The following is a 21,377-nucleotide window of genomic DNA, read 5'->3' as shown; positions in this document are numbered from 1 at the left end:
CACACCCGAGCACAGCACCACACAAAAGAAGATAAATCCTATAGGGATCTCATAAGAAATTCTTTGCGCCATCGCACGAACTGCACCTAGCAAAGAGTATTTAGAGTTAGAAGCCCATCCGGATATTATTACCCCGTAAACCCTGACTCTAGTAATAACTATAAACAGAATCACCCCGAAAACATAAAACACTTCAGCCGACTTATACGGGTATAAAAGCCATCCAAGTAAACTGATAGTTAATATTAGTGCAGGAGCCAAAATGAAGGGCCCTACGTTAGCACGTGTAGGCACAATAAACTCTTTACATAACAACTTACCTGCGTCACTAAAAGGCTGCAAGATCCCTATATAACTCACCTTGGATGGACCCTTTCGGATTATAATGATAGCCAAAATTTTACGTTCCAACAAAGTATAGAAGCCCACAGCGAGAAGCACCCCTACAAAAGGGATAACACCAACAACCACGCCTACTCAGTCCACCAGTGCAGCCTTAGTCGACCCCAAGGGAGTAAAAGAGTCCGCTGACACTTGACAAAGGCTTAATAGGATAGAGGCTCCAAAGAAAACAGCTACTCTCCTTAGAGTCTTAAATAGACACTCGACACTAACCATAATGAGACTGGGCTTAGCTTTGTAATTCACACACAAACAAGAGTATATCTTATAAGACGAGCTTAAATCGTATGCATTAGGTCTGCCAGCTTGTGCCATGAAAGCAAGTATATATACTTATGAATTGATCCTAAATCAAACGCATTAGCTCTGCCAGCTCTCACAAAGATAAGAGCCACTACTCACGGCGCCTTAGGGGCATGAGCCCTATATCCTAATATTAGACCACCTTATCACTAAAAGCTACTTGCCCATTGTACAAGTTCATTAAATTAAAAGTTTAACGCTTCTTAAAAGCTTTAGCTTATTTTTTATTTTAGTTAAGAGCTTCCAACCATATGACAAAATATTTCTCAGGAATAAACTCAATCACAATCGGTATAAATCTATGGTTAACCCCGCAAATTTCAGAACACTGCCCGTAAATAATTCTACACTGGGAAGCTTTTATAGGAAGCCGATTAATTCGACCTGGGATGGCATCTACTTTAATTAGTAACTTAGGGAGTGCAAACGAATGGAGCACATCAGACCTTCTTACAAAAGCAGTTATTTGCACATCTGCTGGAGCCACCATCCGGTTATCAACATCCAACAAACGATACCCTCCTTTTCTAAATGTCTCCTGCTGGTCTTCTATGTAAGAATCAATTGTATAACACGAAATTCTTTCAGCGCTTTCTCTAGAGCTTGGAGTGTCTAAATTGCGACAAAATTCGTAAGATCAGTACCATTGTTTCCCAATCGCCTTAAAATTTCACCGGGGCCGTTTTACTTCTTCTATATAATATAGGTTAATTATAGAAGGAAACCACAACCCTACTAACATCAACATTGGCACAATAGTCCATCAAAATTCTAATCGTTGACGGTTCAAGAAATGGCGATAAGAAAATTTAGTAAGAAGGATTACGCATCCTATATATATAACAAAGACCAACACAGCCACTGCTACTATCATCACAAAACCATGGTACCGGAACAGGTCTTTCCCTAGTTCCCCATGGACAATATCACCAAAATATCGACTCCCGTAAAAAGACATATTTATATTTTTCTACACTTATTAGCCCACTCACGTGCGCTACTTTCGCGATTTACTAATTTTAATAACTTGAAATAAGCTAAAAACTTAAACCATTTCAGGTCTACAGGACGACTCCTACAGAATTTAGGGTATTCAAGCAGCTTGTCCCACACCCACAAAGAAAGAGGGTTTAATAACAACCTAGAGAAATAAATGACTGAAAGACACTGCCCCAAAATGATATAAGGCTCCCGCACTGGGCGAGCACCAATCCATGTTAACCTAATAAACCTACCAACCAACACTCAAAACACTACTTGATTAAACGGGTAAAAACATAAACTTCGATACTTACCTCTGTGAAGACTAGGAATTAGGTATAATACTACAATCGACAAAAACATAACATATACCCCCCCCGCTTTATGAGGAATTGAACGAAGGATTGCATAAGCAAACATAAAATACCACTCAGGCTGAACATGGATTGGCGTTTTTATAGGATTAGCAGGCCAATAGTTTAAATGATTCCCTAACAGCTCAGGATCCACACACACTAAATATATAAAAAAGAACCTAAAGCAAACATAACCAAAAAGATCTTTAATAGTATAGAAGGGGTGGAAGGGCACACACATAGTACCTCTTTCAATACCCAAAGGGTTATTACTCCCTTTCTCATGTAAAAAAAACAGGTGTAAAAAAACAACCGCCACTATCACAAACGGTAAGAGAAAGTGTAAAGTATAAAACCGCTTTAGAGTTGCATTACACACGGTCCAACCCCCTCATACATAGCGGAGCATACTCTCTCCTACTACGGGGATCACTCTAAGTATATTAGTAATAACAGTAGCCCCCCAATATGACATTTGCCCCCAAGGCAAAGTGTAACCGAGGAAAGCCTCCGCCATAGTTAACAAAAACAAATGCACCCCAAAATACCACACTGTCTTATCTAAATAAGACCCATAATACAGCCCACGAGCAATGTGCGCATAAATACAGATAAAAAACATAGAGGACCCATTTGCATGAATATTACGCAACATTCATCCTTTTTCCACATTACGCATAATATGTACTACAGAATCGAATGCCATGTCTTCATGAGCAGTATAATGAGTTGACAATAAAAGACCCCTTAGAAGTTGGATAATTAGGCACAAGCCTAGTATAGAGCCAAACCTTCACCAAGCGTTTAAGTTTACAGGACAAGGCAAATCATAGAACCTGTCATTCATAATCTTCACCAACTTATTAGTACTTCGTCACGGACCAACCCTCTTAGGCGTGTTAATATTATTCACAGTATTGTTACCAACCATCTCATAAGAAAGGCCTACACCTTGTTTATGAGTTTACAGCTCACCACCTCTTCCTCGGCCACCTCATGAATTTTTGTTATATATACAGGCACAAACCCCCCGCACACCGCATTTTTTTATGAGTACACATAAGCTTGGACCCCCCTTTTTACACCTCTGAAGACACCCAAAGTGTTAAGTGTCCAACTTTGTTTTTGCTCCATTTTTACTTTATTTTTAATTAGACTTAAAGCGACCAACAACTTACGCTTCAAAAATTTTTTTATTTTTAAGATACACGCCTCGTTTTCGAACCGAAAACCACATGAGCAACCAGAGCTGGGGTAAATGAGGAAATAAACGTCTCAAATCCCCATTATCCTACAGCTTACAATTAGCTATAGAGCCCAAGTAACTTAGAATTTAAGGGTCAAATTCACCACTTTCTCTGCCAATAATTAGGTTGAATCTCATGTGGTCCTGAAGAATGCTTACTCCCCGCAAAGGCTTTGTAGCCTTTCAAGCATACACTAAAACCAAGTTAATTAGGTGTAAGGAGACCCGTATTGACCAGTTTTTAAATAGACCATAACAGCCTAACAATAAACGAATTAACTGTAATTTTGCTTATCTTATGGATTATTTTAATAAATTATAACTATTAATACACCAATAAACTTTAACTATGAGCATTAATAACTACTGACCCCGTCTTTACTAACATCAGGAACACTGTCTTCTTCACTTACAACCACATTTCTCTGCTCGACTGGCTGACAGACATTAGCTGGGACTTCAGGCTCCACAACAGCTATTTGTTCTTCTAAAGGAACATAGCCACCCTCAGCATGGGGGCCCCCTTCCTCCTGATTATCAGGAACAACTTCAGCGACACCATTCACAACAGCATCTCCAACAGCTGAAATAGTTTCAGGTAATGGGAGCACCCTAACAGTGTCACCCCCTCCGCCCTGACATAAGTCCCCTCCTCCAACGTCTATTCTAAACACTCAGTTTTTATATGAAAAAAAACCATCTCACACACCCCTTAACAGTAAGCCTTTTTTTGCAGCAAACCCCTGCCTAAGCCACTCTCATACAGCCTCTCTAGTGCCCAACACATTCAACAATCTATCACTAAGCAACACACTCATTTACATAAAAAGAACCCTTTTTATAAGTTAATCAGCCTATTATACAATATTATTTATGTCATTACAGATCCGTCACAAAGTATTGCTTTAGCTAAAAACTCGCTCGCTTAAAAGAGACCTTAAAGCTATGCATAAGCTTTTGGGTTAACAAACCCAAAAACTTCAATTAAAATAAAGCTTCGCAGGGTCTTGTTGCTCTTCTTTTACACACAGGCCTCTTCGCTTTACCCTTATGCAAGAAGTACTAAAATTTATTTGCCCCACTTTACTTCAAGTAAGCTTTTTATGAGGCAATCGTGTGCATTTCTTTAGAAAGATAAATTCTAAAAAACCTCAGTGAGATGAGCCTAAAACTAATTAACTCCTCTTAAATTGTTTATAAAGAAAAGCTTTAACTTTTTCTTTAGGAATCAAAGTCCTACGTACTATAATACTTCTTTATAACACCTCAGAGCAATAAACTACTTTTGAGCTTAGCTTCATCAAAGCAACTGGGCCATCCCCCCACGTACAACTAAGCTAGGAAGAATTTGTAGCTCTCAGTTATATTAACATTAGCAACTAAACACAACTTAAGAGACAGGCTATCTGGCTTGAGAATAAGAATCTTATACCCTAAGCAAATTACTGGGATTTTCAATTAACAGCTCAACATTCTAGCTTAATTTATTCACCCAGCGTACACTAATTTCATTAAAATTTTTGCCCAGAAGGCAAATATAGTAATTATTGCTATGTAACCATCCTATAACCAGCACATTTAACAGCCTAACGCCACGTTTATTTACATAAAAAGGCCCTATACAATATTGTCTATAGCACTCAGATCTGTGACAGAACATTGCTTTGCTTAAAAACCTTTTATACGAAACTAACTCACTTAAAAGGGACCTCAGGACCAGACATAAACTTCATCACTTGTAGTCTTTGTAAGTTTATAACCCACCTAACCCCCTTTTAGGCGTGTTAATATTACATACTATTGTTAACACTTACTTTTTAAGACGCTCACAACCTTGTTTACAAGCTCACGCTTCTACGTTTCACAATTTTATTTAGCTTCATTTTGTTGCTGCACACCACATTTTTGTCACCTCTATTTAACCTGCTTTCCTATTTCCTCCCCTCCAGATCAGCCCCCCCAGGCATTAGTGTGTCATTTTGATTTTATTTTATTTTTGATTTACTTTTTTGCTTAGACTTTAAGTGACCCATGAATTACGCTTTGGGAACTTTCATATGACTTGATTTCTATTTATTTTTTGATTTTAAGATACAGATAGTCTAGTTTTCAAACCCCAAAAAATCACATGAGCAACCAAAATTAGGGCAAACGAAAAAAATTAACACCTTAGATCCATTTCTCCTGCAGTTTACAATTAACCACAGGAAGCAAATAGCTTTAGAATTTAGGTTTAAGTTTGTTTTTTTCTACCACTAATTAGGTTAAGTCTCACATGACTCTGAAAAATGCTTACTCACTGTAAAGGGTTCAAAACCTTATCTACAACAGGTTGTAAAGCATAATCTAAAACAAGTTTGGACAGGTATGGGCATTCGCAACTAGATTTTCAATAAAATACACAATGTCAAGTAAAATTAAGTTTTACTTTGACTTATAAGTTATCTTAACTAAGGGCTTTTTACATGCATCAGCAACAGGGTTTCCGTGTAAAAGGACAGGAGAACAGGCCTTGCGGTCACTGTACCGGCCGGTAACAGGAAATGCGGTACACTATAAAACCTCATTCTTAAGGGTTTCCACAGTGTTTGGTTTTTTTTTGTCTGTTACTAGCACAAATCCATTACACACCGCCTTTTTAGAACCCTTGTTTTATTCTTTAGGTGGGTGATTGCTGCTTTTTGGCTGCATTAATAGACTGTTTTATTTTTTACCTAATTTGCAACCCGTTTTAACCCTATTTTTTAATAAAATAGCAATACTAATTTTAACAAGAACCAACGACACGCCCTACCGCCACTAATTGGCCTTCAGCTTCATAAAAGGCAACCCTTTTTATAAACTAATCAGTTTATTGCGTAGCATTATTTAAGCAATGACAGAGCCAGGGCAAAGCGTTGCTTTAGCGAAAAAGTCCTTTCGTACAAAATTAGCTCATTTTTAAAAGAGGATAGAAACTGAACTAGCTCACGCCGTTCTGAACTCAGCTCATGTTAGATTTTAAAGGGCGAACAGACCCACCATTAGAAGCTTCTACGCCTCTAGGATATCTAAAGCCAACATCGAGGTCGCAATCTTCCCCTCCAATACCATCTTTCGGGAGAAATTGCGCTGTTATCCCTAGAGTAGCTAGCCACACATATAAAGTTAGGAAATACGAGTTAGATTTATATAATAGTGAAAGACTTATTTTCACTGATCTCCCATCAAAATCGTATAAGAGCCAAAAACTCCAATTAAGATAAAGCTTCATAGGGTCTTGTCGTCCTTCTTTTACATAAAGGCCTCTTCACCTTAAAGTTAGTTTAAATTAAATTTTCAGACACAGCACCTTCTTCGTTAACCCTTTCATACCATCCTTCAATTGAAAGGCAAATTATCGCGCTACCTTAGGACGCTCACGTTAACGCCGCCGTTTACAACAAACATTACTCTAGTTGCACTGGGCAGGGACTACCTTTTACTTACATCAAAAGGAAATGTTTTTGTTAAACAGTCGAGAAGTTTAGTTTGCCGAATTCGTTTAAAAACTTTTATTTAGCCTTTAGTTTTTTAAGGTAAAACAAAATAGTAATACCAAATAAATAATATTTTTACTCGTTTTTATCATAGTCACTGGTCCTACAACCATAGGCTTATTTTAAAGTAAATGAATAACCCAATTAATCTTTTTTCCCCATCTGGTTTTAGTTAAAATACACTAATATCTAATAGCCAGTTTAAAGCCTATAGAAACCCAATTTTTTTTTAACATCAATTTTAGTATTTTTCAGCTTAACCCAAAAAATTTTACCCCTTAAATAGTTAAGGAAAATGCTTACACATCTTTTTAAGCCAACCAGATATCTAAAAGCGCGAATAGTATCTAGCCGCTATTCTTTAGTTTAATTAAATCTCTGCCACGATTTCTTAACTCAAAAAAATAACTCTCTTTTATTCGGGAAAATTAAATTCTTAAACTTGTCTTGAAAAACCCTTATGCAAAAGGTACTAAAATTTATTTATACTATTTTAATTCAAGTGCACTTTTCACAAAACAATTATGCACGTCTCTTTAAAAAAGATAAATTATAAAAAGCCTCAGTAAGAGGAATCTAGAACTGACAATTCTAAGTTATATATTAACTACTTTTAACTTATTTATGAAGAAGAAGATTAACTTTTTCTTTAGGAATCAAAGCCCTACTTACTACAATTTTTCTTTATAACGCTTCGAAGTTCTAAGTGCCAAAAAACTACTTTTGAACTTTGCTTCATCAAAGCAACTGGATCATCCCCCACGTGGCACTAAGCTTAGGCCTAACTAGACTATGGAGAATTTGCAGTTCTCAGTTATATTAACATTAACTACTAAGCACAACTTAAGAGAAATACTATCTGACTTAAGAATGAAAATCTTATGTTTTCCCTAAACTACTTAAGCAAGCCAAAGCAAATTACTGCGATTTTGAATTAACAGCTCAACGTTTTAGCTTAAACTATTTGGCCAGCATACACTAATTTCATTAGAACTTTTGCTTGGAAGGCAAATATAATATTATTTACTATATATGCATATTATAGCCTAGCAGCAACTTCCGTTACTGCTACCTTGTTACGACTTTTCACAGGTTTCCCCGCGAGCGACGGGCGATTAGTACTCATCTGATTGTATTCAGGGTAATTTTATTTTTAACCCTTACTTACAAGTCCTTCTTCAAAGGCAAGTTTTCTTATCTTATTTGTCTACTTAGTTGAGCTACCTTTTAGTAGCTCAATCTTTGAATTATTGCTTAAGTTACATCTGTATCCCAGATTAACCTTGTCATAAGCTGCATGTCAATCTGAATTATTTTTGAAGTTGTGCTACATGGGCATATAGCCAATTCTAGTAGCTGCACCTAACTAAAAGTAACTTACCTTACCGAACTCAGCAAGTAAAATAAGAGTTAGCTTCAGTAATAACCAAAAATTTTACCCGGACACTCACCATATTAGAGTAAACAACCATACACACGCACTAATAAGACAAGGCTCAAATGTAGGTGGGTTATCCTTTAACACCCAGGATCCCCTGTTTTCTATCTCAGACACCGCCTATTTATTTCTCTTTGACAACCAAATGTTTAGTTAAGAGGAACTTTTGTTTTAAACTATGGATAACAGGGTATCTAATCCTGGTTTCACTTCATAGATTCGTTAGAAGCTCACTAAAACTTTAGGAATATAACCACAAAAAACCGTTAACATTACACTGCACCTATAGTTTTTTTATAGTTTTATAACACAACATTGACTCTAACCAATCCGCTTAAATTTATATTCGAACTGAATCTAACCGCGGCTGCTGGCATTCATCAATTGACCCCGAATTTGTCAAAAAGCTGGGTTAAAGTTTCCTTTATTAACCAATTTTCCCCACTGATGTTGAACTTGCACTTAATTTGTTCAAGCCCGCATTTAGAATCATGAGAAGCATTTTGCCCATAAATTTAGGGCCATAATCAAACCCTCCTACAGATTTGACACAAGGTACTAAAGTATCCATCTTCCTCATTTTCAATGAGACGCTTTAATTAAGCTACTGTATCTTCTATTTTAGGTTTATTTTACTCTTCGTAAAGGCACCATGGTTTTTATGCACAAATACGACACCACTAATATTACAAACAGTAACACACCAGCTATTAGGATATATAACCTTAACCCGCTTCTTTCAGCCATGAAACTTAGAAACAAAGACCCGCTAATTTCTCTGTACTCGTAATTCATAAGACCCATAAGGACCGCTCTGGCACAACACCTTCTGACGAGAACCATAAACTCTAGATTAAAACGATACACTTCATTGGGGTAGATCCTTAAAACATACAAGAACAGGACTATTACACCCCTAACGTAAGTTAGGAACAATAAGAACCCTAACAACCTTCTAACCTCCAGTGCAACCTCCACACATGCAATTATAGACCCCCTCAATAGCACTAGCCCTAAAGAAATAGGTTGCTTGGCAATTAAGACAATCGAAAACACAGCCATCAAAATTACACATATGACTATAACTCTCATTATATAAACATAATTAAGCTTACGCCCCCCGCTACCACCAGCCCTCATACTACCAGCTGGTAGGTAAAATAATTTTTCTGAACAATTTCATTCAAACAGCTGAGTTGACCTAGTCCCTTATGGGCACCTTGAGGGCCCAATAGCTCTAGTCAACCTTGATCCAGACTTTGAGCTACCATCCTGGACCCCTTAAAGAAGGCCATTTTTCTGGGGTGGGAGGTTAGCCTCTCTATGAGCCACATTCTCAAAAAGAATCTTAATAGTTTGGCTGACGACCAAGGCTTAGACCCTAATTTTCTAAGCACTCCTCATCACAAAATTAACCCTACAAAGGGAATAAGAAATACTCTGACTCTCTCATATTTCTCAAGAACTACTACAAACCCAAACCTCTCTATTTTCCTCCCTAATACCCCTCCTAAGATAATAGCCCCAATATACAGGCTAAGAAAAGGAGTTTGTATATTTAAGTGCTCATTAATCCGCAAACTTCTGCTATTAACGTAATTAGACCCAAGTATTACTCTAAATACAATCCGTGCCCTATAAAAAGAAGTGAAGATTAAACCTGTTAGCTCTAATAAATAGCACCCATAAGTTATTCTTCTGTCTATCATTCTTAGCTCAATTATTAGGTCTTTAGAGAAAAACCCTCTTATAAACGGGGCCCCTCTCAAGGACACAATTGCAACCGTTATTGCACCCATTCTTACCGGTAATCCTTGCCACAAGCTTCTTAACCCCCGGATATCTTGGATTCTTTGGTTTCTATGAATAACACCCCCTGCGCCTAGAAACAACAAAGCTTTAAATACCGCATGGGTTACTAAATGAAAAAAAGCTACAGACGGAAGAAGGATTGAAATCGAGAATATTATTAACCTTAACTGCCTCAAAGTCGAGAGTGCGATTACCTTTTTTAGGTCAAACGCAAACACACAGCCCTTGACCCCGCTAATATTAGAGTAAATAGTCTTAAGACTATAAGTATTTGAGTCACAAAGGGATTAGCTCTGATAATATAAAAAGAGCGAAGAATCAAATAAACCCCAGCTGTCACCAATGTCGAAGAATGCACCAAAGAGGAGACCGGTGTGGGTGCCGCCATGGCAGCAGGTAGCCATGCGCAAAACGGCATTTGTGCGCTTTTAGTTATACCTGCAAGAACTACCACAAACCCTAAATTAACCCATGTCTGCACTGGGTGGTATATATAAATTAACCACCCCCCTTCTCTTAAAAAAATAGAAACTCTAAAAAGTACAAAAACATCCCCAATTCGATTAGTCAAAGCTGTCAACATAGCCGCAGATAACCTCTTATTGTTCTGGTAATAAGCCACTAATAGGAATGAGGTGAGCCCTAGCCCGTCTCAACCAATTAAAAGTATTACTAAATTAGGAACTAAGATTATAAACACTATAGACAGCACAAACAACCATACTAATCCCATAAACCGCTTGTAGTATGGCTCTCCAGCTATATACCACTTGCAGTAGGTTGCTACACTTCCTCTAATTACCAAAACCGTCCCAACAAAGACTATTCTTACGCTATCTAGTAGAACTCTGAAGCTAAATGAGAGACAATTACTCTCTCAAACAGTAACTTCCAATAAATAAGCTTTTCCAAAGGTCCTCCCTCTAAGAATAAATAAGTATCCAATCAGAATCAGTAAAAGTAACCCTAAGTTACTTTTTAATTGTATGATACTATTTTTACGAGCCATCTCTTAGTAACCTTGACATCAAATCGTCTCCGCATAGTCGCATCACCATAACCAGAAGGGCCAAGCAAATTCTGGCTTCGCAAACAGCTAAACATAGAATTAGTAAAATTAACCAAAACTGATTTATTAGAAACACATGGGTTACAAACAATAAGCCTAGTCTTATTATTTCAAGCCCTACAAATAAACACAAAAGGTGTTTGTTTATACGGAAGATTACAAAACAGCCTATACTTATTAAGAAAACTCCTAGGAATTTTATTCAAATCATAGCTTTAAAACACATAGTTTTCTACGACTTACAAGGCCGTCGCTTCAGCAAAGCTTTTAAAACTACCTACCTTCTATGATCCTCCGTATAGAGACACAATAAGACACAAAAAATATAACACTGAATACACGCGATTGCAACTTCAGCGGCTCCAAAAACACCTCCGCCCATTATTAACCCTTTAATACCCCCAACTCCTGTAAGCAGCCTTCTGCTATTTAACCAGCTAACTACTAACTCTCTCCTGCATATAGTTAGAATTACTTTACCAGCTCCCAGATTTAGTGTCAGACGTAAAACTAATGTTAAAGGGCGAAGTATGCCACTAATTAGCTCAACCACTACTATAAAAGGCACAAGGATTAACGGGCAACCTGTTGGAACGAGACTCATCAACCCCTGCTCAAATCTGCATAAAAGACTAGATAAAACTAAACAAGTTCAAATAGACAAAGCAAAGGAGAACCCGAACACAAACTGCCCTCTTACAGGGAAAAAGAATGGAAAGTTTCCAGACAGATTTAGTATCAGAATTATCATGAACAGACCCCTTATTACTAGAGGAAACCCAGATAGCTTTAGTCCCTTTCCGTTCAATCGAATCATCGAATAAGTAAAGGATAGCACCAAACTCCGAAAAGAGCTCGTACTTCTACCCTTAGTGTACACGTCTCTAAATAGCACGGTTATTGGCACTATAGAAGACAGCAACCATAACGGCATAGACAACCAAATTAAGTTATAGCTGTGAGCATCAAATCTAGAAAAAACATCTATTAACATGACTTTAAATTATTGATTACGCGATTTCTTATAAATATAAGTGATACACGTGTTATAAGGGTTAGTTCACACAAATGGCAATTGGCTATAAACATGCTTCCTTCCTGGATAAAGGTCTCGGGTACCTGCTCAGTCTATTTCACCACATAAACCCCCACTAAATACAACCCCTCGCTGGCTTACTAGAGCCTCTCATAGAAGGAACTTAAAATATATTAGAGACCCAAAAGACACAGCGGACCCATAAGAAGACACCCAATGTCAGTGAGCATAAATATCAGCGTAGTCTATATACCGTCGAGGCATTCCTCTTAGGCCTAAGAAATGCTGAGGAAAGAAGGTAGTATTTACCCCAAAAAATATTGCTATAAAATGGGCTTTCCTCCATTTCTTATTAAAGCATACTCCAACAAAATTTGGCAACCAATGGTTAAGACCACAGAACACCCCAAACACCGCCCCTATTCTTAGCACATAATGGAAATGAGCCACCACATAATATGTGTCGTGTAGAGACACATCCATAGAAGCCCTAGACAGTAAGACCCCTGTTAGCCCTCCCACGGTGAATAAAAACAGAAACCCAGTACTTCAGTAGGCGGCAGGCTTTATTTTGAATTTTCTTCCTGCTATAGTTGCCAGTCATCTGAATACTTTCACCCCTGTTGGAACAGCGATTACTATAGTTGCGGTAGAAAAATAGCCTCGAGTATCAACATTAAGACCTACGGTAAACATGTGGTGAGCCCACACCATACACCCTAACCCTCCAATTCCGATTATTGCGTATACTATCCCAATTAGACCAAAAACCGCTTCTTTTCCAGAGCAATGCATAATTACTTTTGATATCACACCAAAGGCAGGTAGAATAAGAATATACACTTCCGGATGCCCAAAAAATCAAAACAAATGTTGGAACAAAACGGGGTCCCCCCCTCCTGCGGGATCGAAAAAAGTTGTGTTAAAGTTTCGGTCAAACAAGATTATTGTGATGCCCCCTCCTAGAACCGGAATTGAAATAATTAAAAGAACTGCAGTAACTCTAATCCTTAAAACATAAAGCTCCGCTCGTTCTCCTTTCATTTCTAACACTGGCATATTTTTATTGGTCCTAGCAAAGTTAATAGCCCCCACTAGAGAGCTGAGCCCAGCTAGATGTAGTGACACAATAAGAACATCCATCCTAGGGCCCCTATGATAGGGGTACACAGATAAAGGGGGGTAAATAGTTCATCCAGCACCAACTCCTTTATCCGTTCTAAAGGACAGTATTAGTAAATATAGTGCATTAGGAGATAGTCAATAACTTAAGTTGTTTATTCGCGGGTAAATTATATCTTTACCTCCTACTAGCAGAGGAATCAACCAATTACCGAAAGCTCCAATTAAGATAGGTATCACAGCAAAAAAAATTATTATTAAGGCATGCGTTGTAACCACCACATTATAGAATCAATCTCTTTTTAAGAACACTGCTCCAGGATGCCCCAGTTGCATTCGGATCATTAACCTCAACCTTGCTCCAAACAACCCTCCTCAGACTCCGCTATACAGATAAAGGGTTCCAATATCTTTGTGATTTGTTGATCACAGCCATCGACGTCACCAGGACTCCACTTCTCCATAACCCCCTACTTCTTCCTTTTTTAGTATTTTTATCATTTTATTTATCCTTACTTAGAAGCCAATCATCTAGCCTTATTAGCCCTTAGAGCCGCACTAGATTTTAGCCTCTTAATATTTTTTTCCCTATACGCTATAGTAAGATATGCCTTTTCAAACCTTCTATTAGATCCTTGAGAACTTTCATTGGTCCCATACTTCCTTAAGAAGCACTCTCGACGTGAAAACCACAGGTACACACAATACACTTCCAACAGCAAAAGTAAGCCTCTTACAATCACCTCTCATCAAAATTCGTTTCGCATAAATGCCACTTCTAGTATTAACCTACTCATTCCAAAGACCCCTCACGATATTCGTGGTAGAGACCCCCAAACAAGATAAGAAGGAAACCCCTTGAGGACAAAATCCCTAACACTCTCTTACCGTAAAAGAACATGTAGGCAAAAGGTATTAACAGCACTACCTCTACATCAAACACGACGAACAAAACTGCTACTAGAAAGAATCGGATAGAAAAGGGCCTCCGAGCTCTTCCAATAGGCTCAAATCCACACTCATATGGACTGCACTTTTCTCGGTCTAGACCCCGCTTTTCCCTTAGTAGCATAAATAACCCCGTAAACAAAAAAGACACAATGCAGACAAACGCAACTCTTAACCCCATAACCATTCTTCTAGAAAACTTATGGAAGTGTCTTTAGCTCCCAAAGCCAATATTTTATTTTAAACTATATCTAGCTAAAAAAGGGTTGACACCACTAATAGCCCCACAACCTATCGTTCTTAAATTAAACTACTTTTTTATAAGGAAAAATGGTACAAGCCATTTATAACAAAGTTAGCAGCCCTATTATGTTAATTAACTTCCTCACTTAAGAATGAAAACCTAGGCTTAATAATTAGATGCAAACCAATCCTTTTTTTTAAAGTACCATTCTACAAAAAGGAGGTAACAACTACCTATAGTTATGTTTGAAACAAAATATTTTATTTTAAATTACCTTTTTATCATACTTTTGTGGTTTTACCCACTCTTTTTGAGCCGAAATCAAAACGCCCCTGGCCTAAAAGCAGTTTCTAAATAAATCTCACCAAGATCAATGCCCCCCCTGCTAGGTTAGCCCCGATCACTATCCTCCACATAATCTTGAATTCTGCTTTGTTTTTGTCTACTAACCTTTTTATTACTATCCTATAAAAAAAGTCAATGTAGAATTTTAGCCTGATTACTGAACCTATAATACAAGCCACGATTACAGCCCTTCCTCTCATTAGAAACACCAATACTTTCGCTAGAAAGCCAAGGAAAGGAGGCATCCCCATCAGTATCAGTAACCCTATACCCCTCGCGGCTCTACTAATCTGACCGCCCATTCTTGTTTTGTTTATTATTGAGCACCCATAAAAAAACAGCCCTACCGACAGCGAGTAAACTGCAAAATACCCTACAAAGACTACTCTTGACCATGTGAGCCCTAACAGCATTCATGATGTATGCACAAACGACGAGTACGCGCTTATTACTCGTACTGAATTCTGGTTAAGGCCCCCTACTGCCCCAATTCCAGCTATCAATACAATTACTACTCACAACCCCTTAGAGGGTATAATTATTGATAAAAAGACAAGGGGGGCGACTTTTTGCCAAGTTAATATTAACCCTCTTGCTAACCATCTGCTGTTCTTAATAATTGAAGGGACCCACGAATGTAGCGGGAAAACGCCAGATTTTAACACTGTACCCGCCCCCCTTATCACCAGCCCTCTCACTACGTGCTGCTCTATCAAGGTTACAAAACCCACTAGTATCAGAATTGACCCCGTTCTTTGTACCACAAAATATTTTACACAGGGCTCAGGACTATAGTGACCATCAGGGTTTATAATTACAAGAAATCCATACAGATTTAGCTCTAAACCGAGTCACACCCCTACTATCTCTTCTCTTCTAACCCTAAGAATTGTCCCGATCAATATTACCCCTAATCTCACTAATTTTATAGGTCTTACCACAAAGCTTACCATTTCAAGTAAAGGTTACTTATAACACTTGAAAATCATAGGTCTTCTGTCCTTAATTAGACTACTTTACTCAGACTAGTAAGCGCTTGGAATCGCTTTGGTACTTGATTTCAAATCAAAACTGTTTAACTAGTCTGTATGACTCCTATTTTTAACCTTTTAAATGGTCAGGAATCTTATATCAGGACGGAGCATGCTCTTCTTGAATGTACGCATACCACGAAGGCTTTGCGTCTGGGTACTTAAACGTATAGACGTCCCCGTCTCATATTTTGAACCACCACATGTATAACCATCCTCCAAACCACACATATACTAAACATCATAATGCTACCCATACCACATCTACGAAGTGTCAGTACCAAATGCAAGCCTCAAAACCAAAGTGCCGTTGACTGGAAAACTCCCCACGCCATAGTCGGACTAACCTCACCATTAGTCAAAGAGTCCCCACAACTACGTGCATTCCATGAAACCCAGTTAGTAAATAAAACACTCTTCCATACACCCTATCTGCAATAGTGTATGAGTTTCAGTAGTATTCTCGAAGTTGCACTAGGAAGAACACAGTCCCACATAAAATTGTTACCACTAGGCCAATAAATGGCCCAACATCATAATCCTTCAAACGCATTCTCTTATGGGCTTGAGTTACGAATAACCCCCTCCTAATTAAAAGACCTGTCTCGAACAGCCTTGTCGACGACGGGTTTGGCGTGCGGATCCCTGGAGGGGGTCATCGCATCCCTAGTTCACACGAGGGTCTTAAGGCATTATGGAAGAAAGTCCAAAAAAAAGAAAAGAAGAACATTACTTCAGACAGAATAAAAAGGGCAACTCCATCACGAAATCTCTTGATTACGAAGCGAGTATGAAACCCAATATCTCCCTCACGAATTAAGTCTCGCCATCATCTAAAAGTTCTCAATAGTATACACCCCAACCTCATTCCTATTAATAGAAATCTGGGAGTTCGATGCAGTCACAAAATTAACCCTACCGCTATTCCGTTTGCCGAGATAGCCACAAAAAAGGGCCACGGACTTGGACCTGGTACATAGTAACGAGAATAAGGATTACGATTCATTGTTTAGGGTATAAACATAAACATAAAGTTCAGCGGTATCCAATGAGCCGCCAGAACAAAAACATCACAAACTCTTCTCAAGTTTAAGGACTCCCTGTGTGACACCCCCTTCCGTGACAACAACTTCCATATAGGTATAGTCTAAAACATGCCCTAATAAAGCTTATCAGACCCAGGATAAGCAGGAACACTCCACTTATTCACCCTCCCACGCCGAAAACGAGGATTTCCCCAAATAAGTTTAGACTAGGAGGGGCTGCTATGTTGCTTGATCTTAACAGGAAACACATTAAGACTAGACTTGGGCAGACTAACAAGCCCCCTTTATTTATTACTAGCAGACGCGAGTGCCTCATCTTATAGATAGCATTCACATACCTGAACAAACCTGATGAACACAACCCATGCCCGATCATAATAATAATGGCCCCCACTACCCCTAATACCGTGTTGCTAAGCACTCCTAATAGCACAAGCCTCATATGCGCTACAGAGGAATATGCTACCAAACATTTTAGGTCCACTTGCCGTACACACGCTAATCCTGCGTAGACACCTCCTGCCAAGTTCACCACTAGTAGCAGCACAAAAAAAACGCTTCTAAGCCTTATTTGTATAACTATTATAAATCGAAGCAGCCCGTACCCTCCTAATTTTAGTACCACCCCGGCCAATAGCATCGAACCGGCTACTGGGGCCTCTACGTGAGCCTTAGGTAGTCACAGGTGAAATGGATATATTGGTAGCTTGATAAGAAACCCTAGAATGTATAGCCATCACAATCTCATTCCCCTTTTTTTTACTAGCCTTACCACAGAACTTATCCTCCTCCTCAACCCTCTAATATAGAGTTCTCTTACCCCCCATAAGAAAAAAAGAGATCCGAACACCGTATAGATTACTATATACCCCCCTGCCTGTAAACGCTCTGGCTGATAGCCTCAGCCTACAATTAATAACAACAGAGGGGCTAGCACACTTTCAAAAAAAAAAAAAAAAAGAAAGAACCTCCTCACCCTGAATCTTATCACTAAAATTAGGCTGATTCTGATAATTATTAAATTAAATCTTGCTTTCCGGTGGATCTTAACCCTCCTTAGGTAGGAAAGAATTGCTACAAATAGAGTTAGTGTAACCATTAACCCTATTACAAAGTCTGTGGTGTACAACCCGTTCAACTCTACCCCCCCTATCGCGACTCTTGTGGCGCCCATACTTAGAATAGTTAGAACGCTTAACCCAATGACACTCATATTTAGGTTTTTTATAATAATCAATGCAATAAGTCTAATTGCCAACCTTTTAACCATAAGTAAGACAGACTTTATCTGACACATTCAGTGTAAATGAATTATACTAGTTTATATTATCTTACATACACCCTAACTAGAACTACTACACACACACTAGCCATAAGTATGACACATAGAAGAACAGTCCAACACAAACTCATTAACTTATCATAACGTAAACGAGGTAAAGAAGCACGAATAACCACAAAGAAGACCGCAAAAGCCATCATAAAGACCCCGATCAACGCTTCATTTCCCCCGAAAAATATCGCCGCCCTTATAACCCTTCTGAGAAGAATACTAGAGTACTCCGCAATAAATATAACTGCAAACCCCCCTCCGCTGTACTCCACGTTGTATCCTGACACTAATTCCGACTCTCCTTCCACAAAATCAAATGGCGCCCGATTAGTTTCAGCTAGCATACACAGCATTCAGACAACTATAACTACGCACAAAGGAAAAAAGAAAAAAAAGGACCTTTGTTGGAACACCCTAATTTCTTGAAACATAAACACACCCGAGCACAGCACCACACAAAAGAAGATAAATCCTATAGGGATCTCATAAGAAATTCTTTGCGCCATCGCACGAACTGCACCTAGCAAAGAGTATTTAGAGTTAGAAGCCCATCCGGATATTATTACCCCGTAAACCCTGACTCTAGTAATAACTATAAACAGAATCACCCCGAAAACATAAAACACTTCAGCCGACTTATACGGGTATAAAAGCCATCCAAGTAAACTGATAGTTAATATTAGTGCAGGAGCCAAAATGAAGGGCCCTACGTTAGCACGTGTAGGCACAATAAACTCTTTACATAACAACTTACCTGCGTCACTAAAAGGCTGCAAGATCCCTATATAACTCACCTTGGATGGACCCTTTCGGATTATAATGATAGCCAAAATTTTACGTTCCAACAAAGTATAGAAGCCCACAGCGAGAAGCACCCCTACAAAAGGGATAACACCAACAACCACGCCTACTCAGTCCACCAGTGCAGCCTTAGTCGACCCCAAGGGAGTAAAAGAGTCCGCTGACACTTGACAAAGGCTTAATAGGATAGAGGCTCCAAAGAAAACAGCTACTCTCCTTAGAGTCTTAAATAGACACTCGACACTAACCATAATGAGACTGGGCTTAGCTTTGTAATTCACACACAAACAAGAGTATATCTTATAAGACGAGCTTAAATCGTATGCATTAGGTCTGCCAGCTTGTGCCATGAAAGCAAGTATATATACTTATGAATTGATCCTAAATCAAACGCATTAGCTCTGCCAGCTCTCACAAAGATAAGAGCCACTACTCACGGCGCCTTAGGGGCATGAGCCCTATATCCTAATATTAGACCACCTTATCACTAAAAGCTACTTGCCCATTGTACAAGTTCATTAAATTAAAAGTTTAACGCTTCTTAAAAGCTTTAGCTTATTTTTTATTTTAGTTAAGAGCTTCCAACCATATGACAAAATATTTCTCAGGAATAAACTCAATCACAATCGGTATAAATCTATGGTTAACCCCGCAAATTTCAGAACACTGCCCGTAAATAATTCTACACTGGGAAGCTTTTATAGGAAGCCGATTAATTCGACCTGGGATGGCATCTACTTTAATTAGTAACTTAGGGAGTGCAAACGAATGGAGCACATCAGACCTTCTTACAAAAGCAGTTATTTGCACATCTGCTGGAGCCACCATCCGGTTATCAACATCCAACAAACGATACCCTCCTTTTCTAAATGTCTCCTGCTGGTCTTCTATGTAAGAATCAATTGTATAACACGAAATTCTTTCAGCGCTTTCTCTAGAGCTTGGAGTGTCTAAATTGCGACAAAATTCGTAAGATCAGTACCATTGTTTCCCAATCGCCTTAAAATTTCACCGGGGCCGTTTTACTTCTTCTATATAATATAGGTTAATTATAGAAGGAAACCACAACCCTACTAACATCAACATTGGCACAATAGTCCATCAAAATTCTAATCGTTGACGGTTCAAGAAATGGCGATAAGAAAATTTAGTAAGAAGGATTACGCATCCTATATATATAACAAAGACCAACACAGCCACTGCTACTATCATCACAAAACCATGGTACCGGAACAGGTCTTTCCCTAGTTCCCCATGGACAATATCACCAAAATATCGACTCCCGTAAAAAGACATATTTATATTTTTCTACACTTATTAGCCCACTCACGTGCGCTACTTTCGCGATTTACTAATTTTAATAACTTGAAATAAGCTAAAAACTTAAACCATTTCAGGTCTACAGGACGACTCCTACAGAATTTAGGGTATTCAAGCAGCTTGTCCCACACCCACAAAGAAAGAGGGTTTAATAACAACCTAGAGAAATAAATGACTGAAAGACACTGCCCCAAAATGATATAAGGCTCCCGCACTGGGCGAGCACCAATCCATGTTAACCTAATAAACCTACCAACCAACACTCAAAACACTACTTGATTAAACGGGTAAAAACATAAACTTCGATACTTACCTCTGTGAAGACTAGGAATTAGGTATAATACTACAATCGACAAAAACATAACATATACCCCCCCCGCTTTATGAGGAATTGAACGAAGGATTGCATAAGCAAACATAAAATACCACTCAGGCTGAACATGGATTGGCGTTTTTATAGGATTAGCAGGCCAATAGTTTAAATGATTCCCTAACAGCTCAGGATCCACACACACTAAATATATAAAAAAGAACCTAAAGCAAACATAACCAAAAAGATCTTTAATAGTATAGAAGGGGTGGAAGGGCACACACATAGTACCTCTTTCAATACCCAAAGGGTTATTACTCCCTTTCTCATGTAAAAAAAACAGGTGTAAAAAAACAACCGCCACTATCACAAACGGTAAGAGAAAGTGTAAAGTATAAAACCGCTTTAGAGTTGCATTACACACGGTCCAACCCCCTCATACATAGCGGAGCATACTCTCTCCTACTACGGGGATCACTCTAAGTATATTAGTAATAACAGTAGCCCCCAATATGACATTTGCCCCCAAGGCAAAGTGTAAACCGAGGAAAGCCTCCGCCATAGTTAACAAAAACAAATGCAACCCCAAAATACCACACTGTCTTATCTAAATAAGACCCATAATACAGCCCACGAGCAATGTGCGCATAAATACAGATAAAAAACATAGAGGACCCATTTGCATGAATATTACGCAACATTCATCCTTTTTCCAC

At 38.6% G+C, this 21,377-nt stretch overlaps 4 protein-coding genes and 4 pseudogenes across 4 annotated transcripts; all 8 read right to left on the bottom strand.

Moving 5' to 3' along the window:
- Window positions 1-1,665: 1,665 nt before the first annotated feature.
- LOC134702863 (cytochrome b-like) lies at window positions 1,666-2,973 on the bottom strand. Its single transcript, XM_063563423.1, is given in 1 exon segment — window positions 1,666-2,973. A coding segment is annotated over 1 exon segment (1,308 nt).
- Window positions 2,974-3,644: 671 nt separating this feature from the next.
- Window positions 3,645-12,119, bottom strand: LOC134702868 (ATP synthase subunit a-like; annotated as a pseudogene).
- Window positions 12,120-13,022: 903 nt separating this feature from the next.
- Window positions 13,023-13,709, bottom strand: LOC134702867 (cytochrome c oxidase subunit 1-like; annotated as a pseudogene).
- A 1,116-nt stretch (window positions 13,710-14,825) lies between these two features.
- LOC134702864 (NADH-ubiquinone oxidoreductase chain 2-like) lies at window positions 14,826-15,773 on the bottom strand. The gene is given in 1 exon segment (XM_063563424.1): window positions 14,826-15,773. A coding segment is annotated over 1 exon segment (948 nt).
- Window positions 15,774-15,921: 148 nt separating this feature from the next.
- On the bottom strand, window positions 15,922-16,857 carry LOC134702866 (cytochrome c oxidase subunit 3-like). The gene is given in 1 exon segment (XM_063563425.1): window positions 15,922-16,857. A coding segment is annotated over 1 exon segment (936 nt).
- A 1,366-nt stretch (window positions 16,858-18,223) lies between these two features.
- Window positions 18,224-19,381, bottom strand: LOC134702862 (NADH-ubiquinone oxidoreductase chain 1-like; annotated as a pseudogene).
- A 217-nt stretch (window positions 19,382-19,598) lies between these two features.
- On the bottom strand, window positions 19,599-20,327 carry LOC134702870 (cytochrome c oxidase subunit 2-like). The gene is given in 1 exon segment (XM_063563426.1): window positions 19,599-20,327. A coding segment is annotated over 1 exon segment (729 nt).
- A 2-nt stretch (window positions 20,328-20,329) lies between these two features.
- On the bottom strand, window positions 20,330-21,369 carry LOC134702869 (cytochrome b-like; annotated as a pseudogene).
- Window positions 21,370-21,377: the final 8 nt, after the last annotated feature.

Source organism: Mytilus trossulus, unplaced genomic scaffold (genome assembly GCF_036588685.1).
Source record: "Mytilus trossulus isolate FHL-02 unplaced genomic scaffold, PNRI_Mtr1.1.1.hap1 h1tg000730l__unscaffolded, whole genome shotgun sequence".
Taxonomy (NCBI): Eukaryota; Metazoa; Mollusca; class Bivalvia; order Mytilida; family Mytilidae; genus Mytilus; species Mytilus trossulus.
Note: the sequence above shows the minus strand (reverse complement) of the source record. Positions and strands in the feature narration are given on the sequence as shown.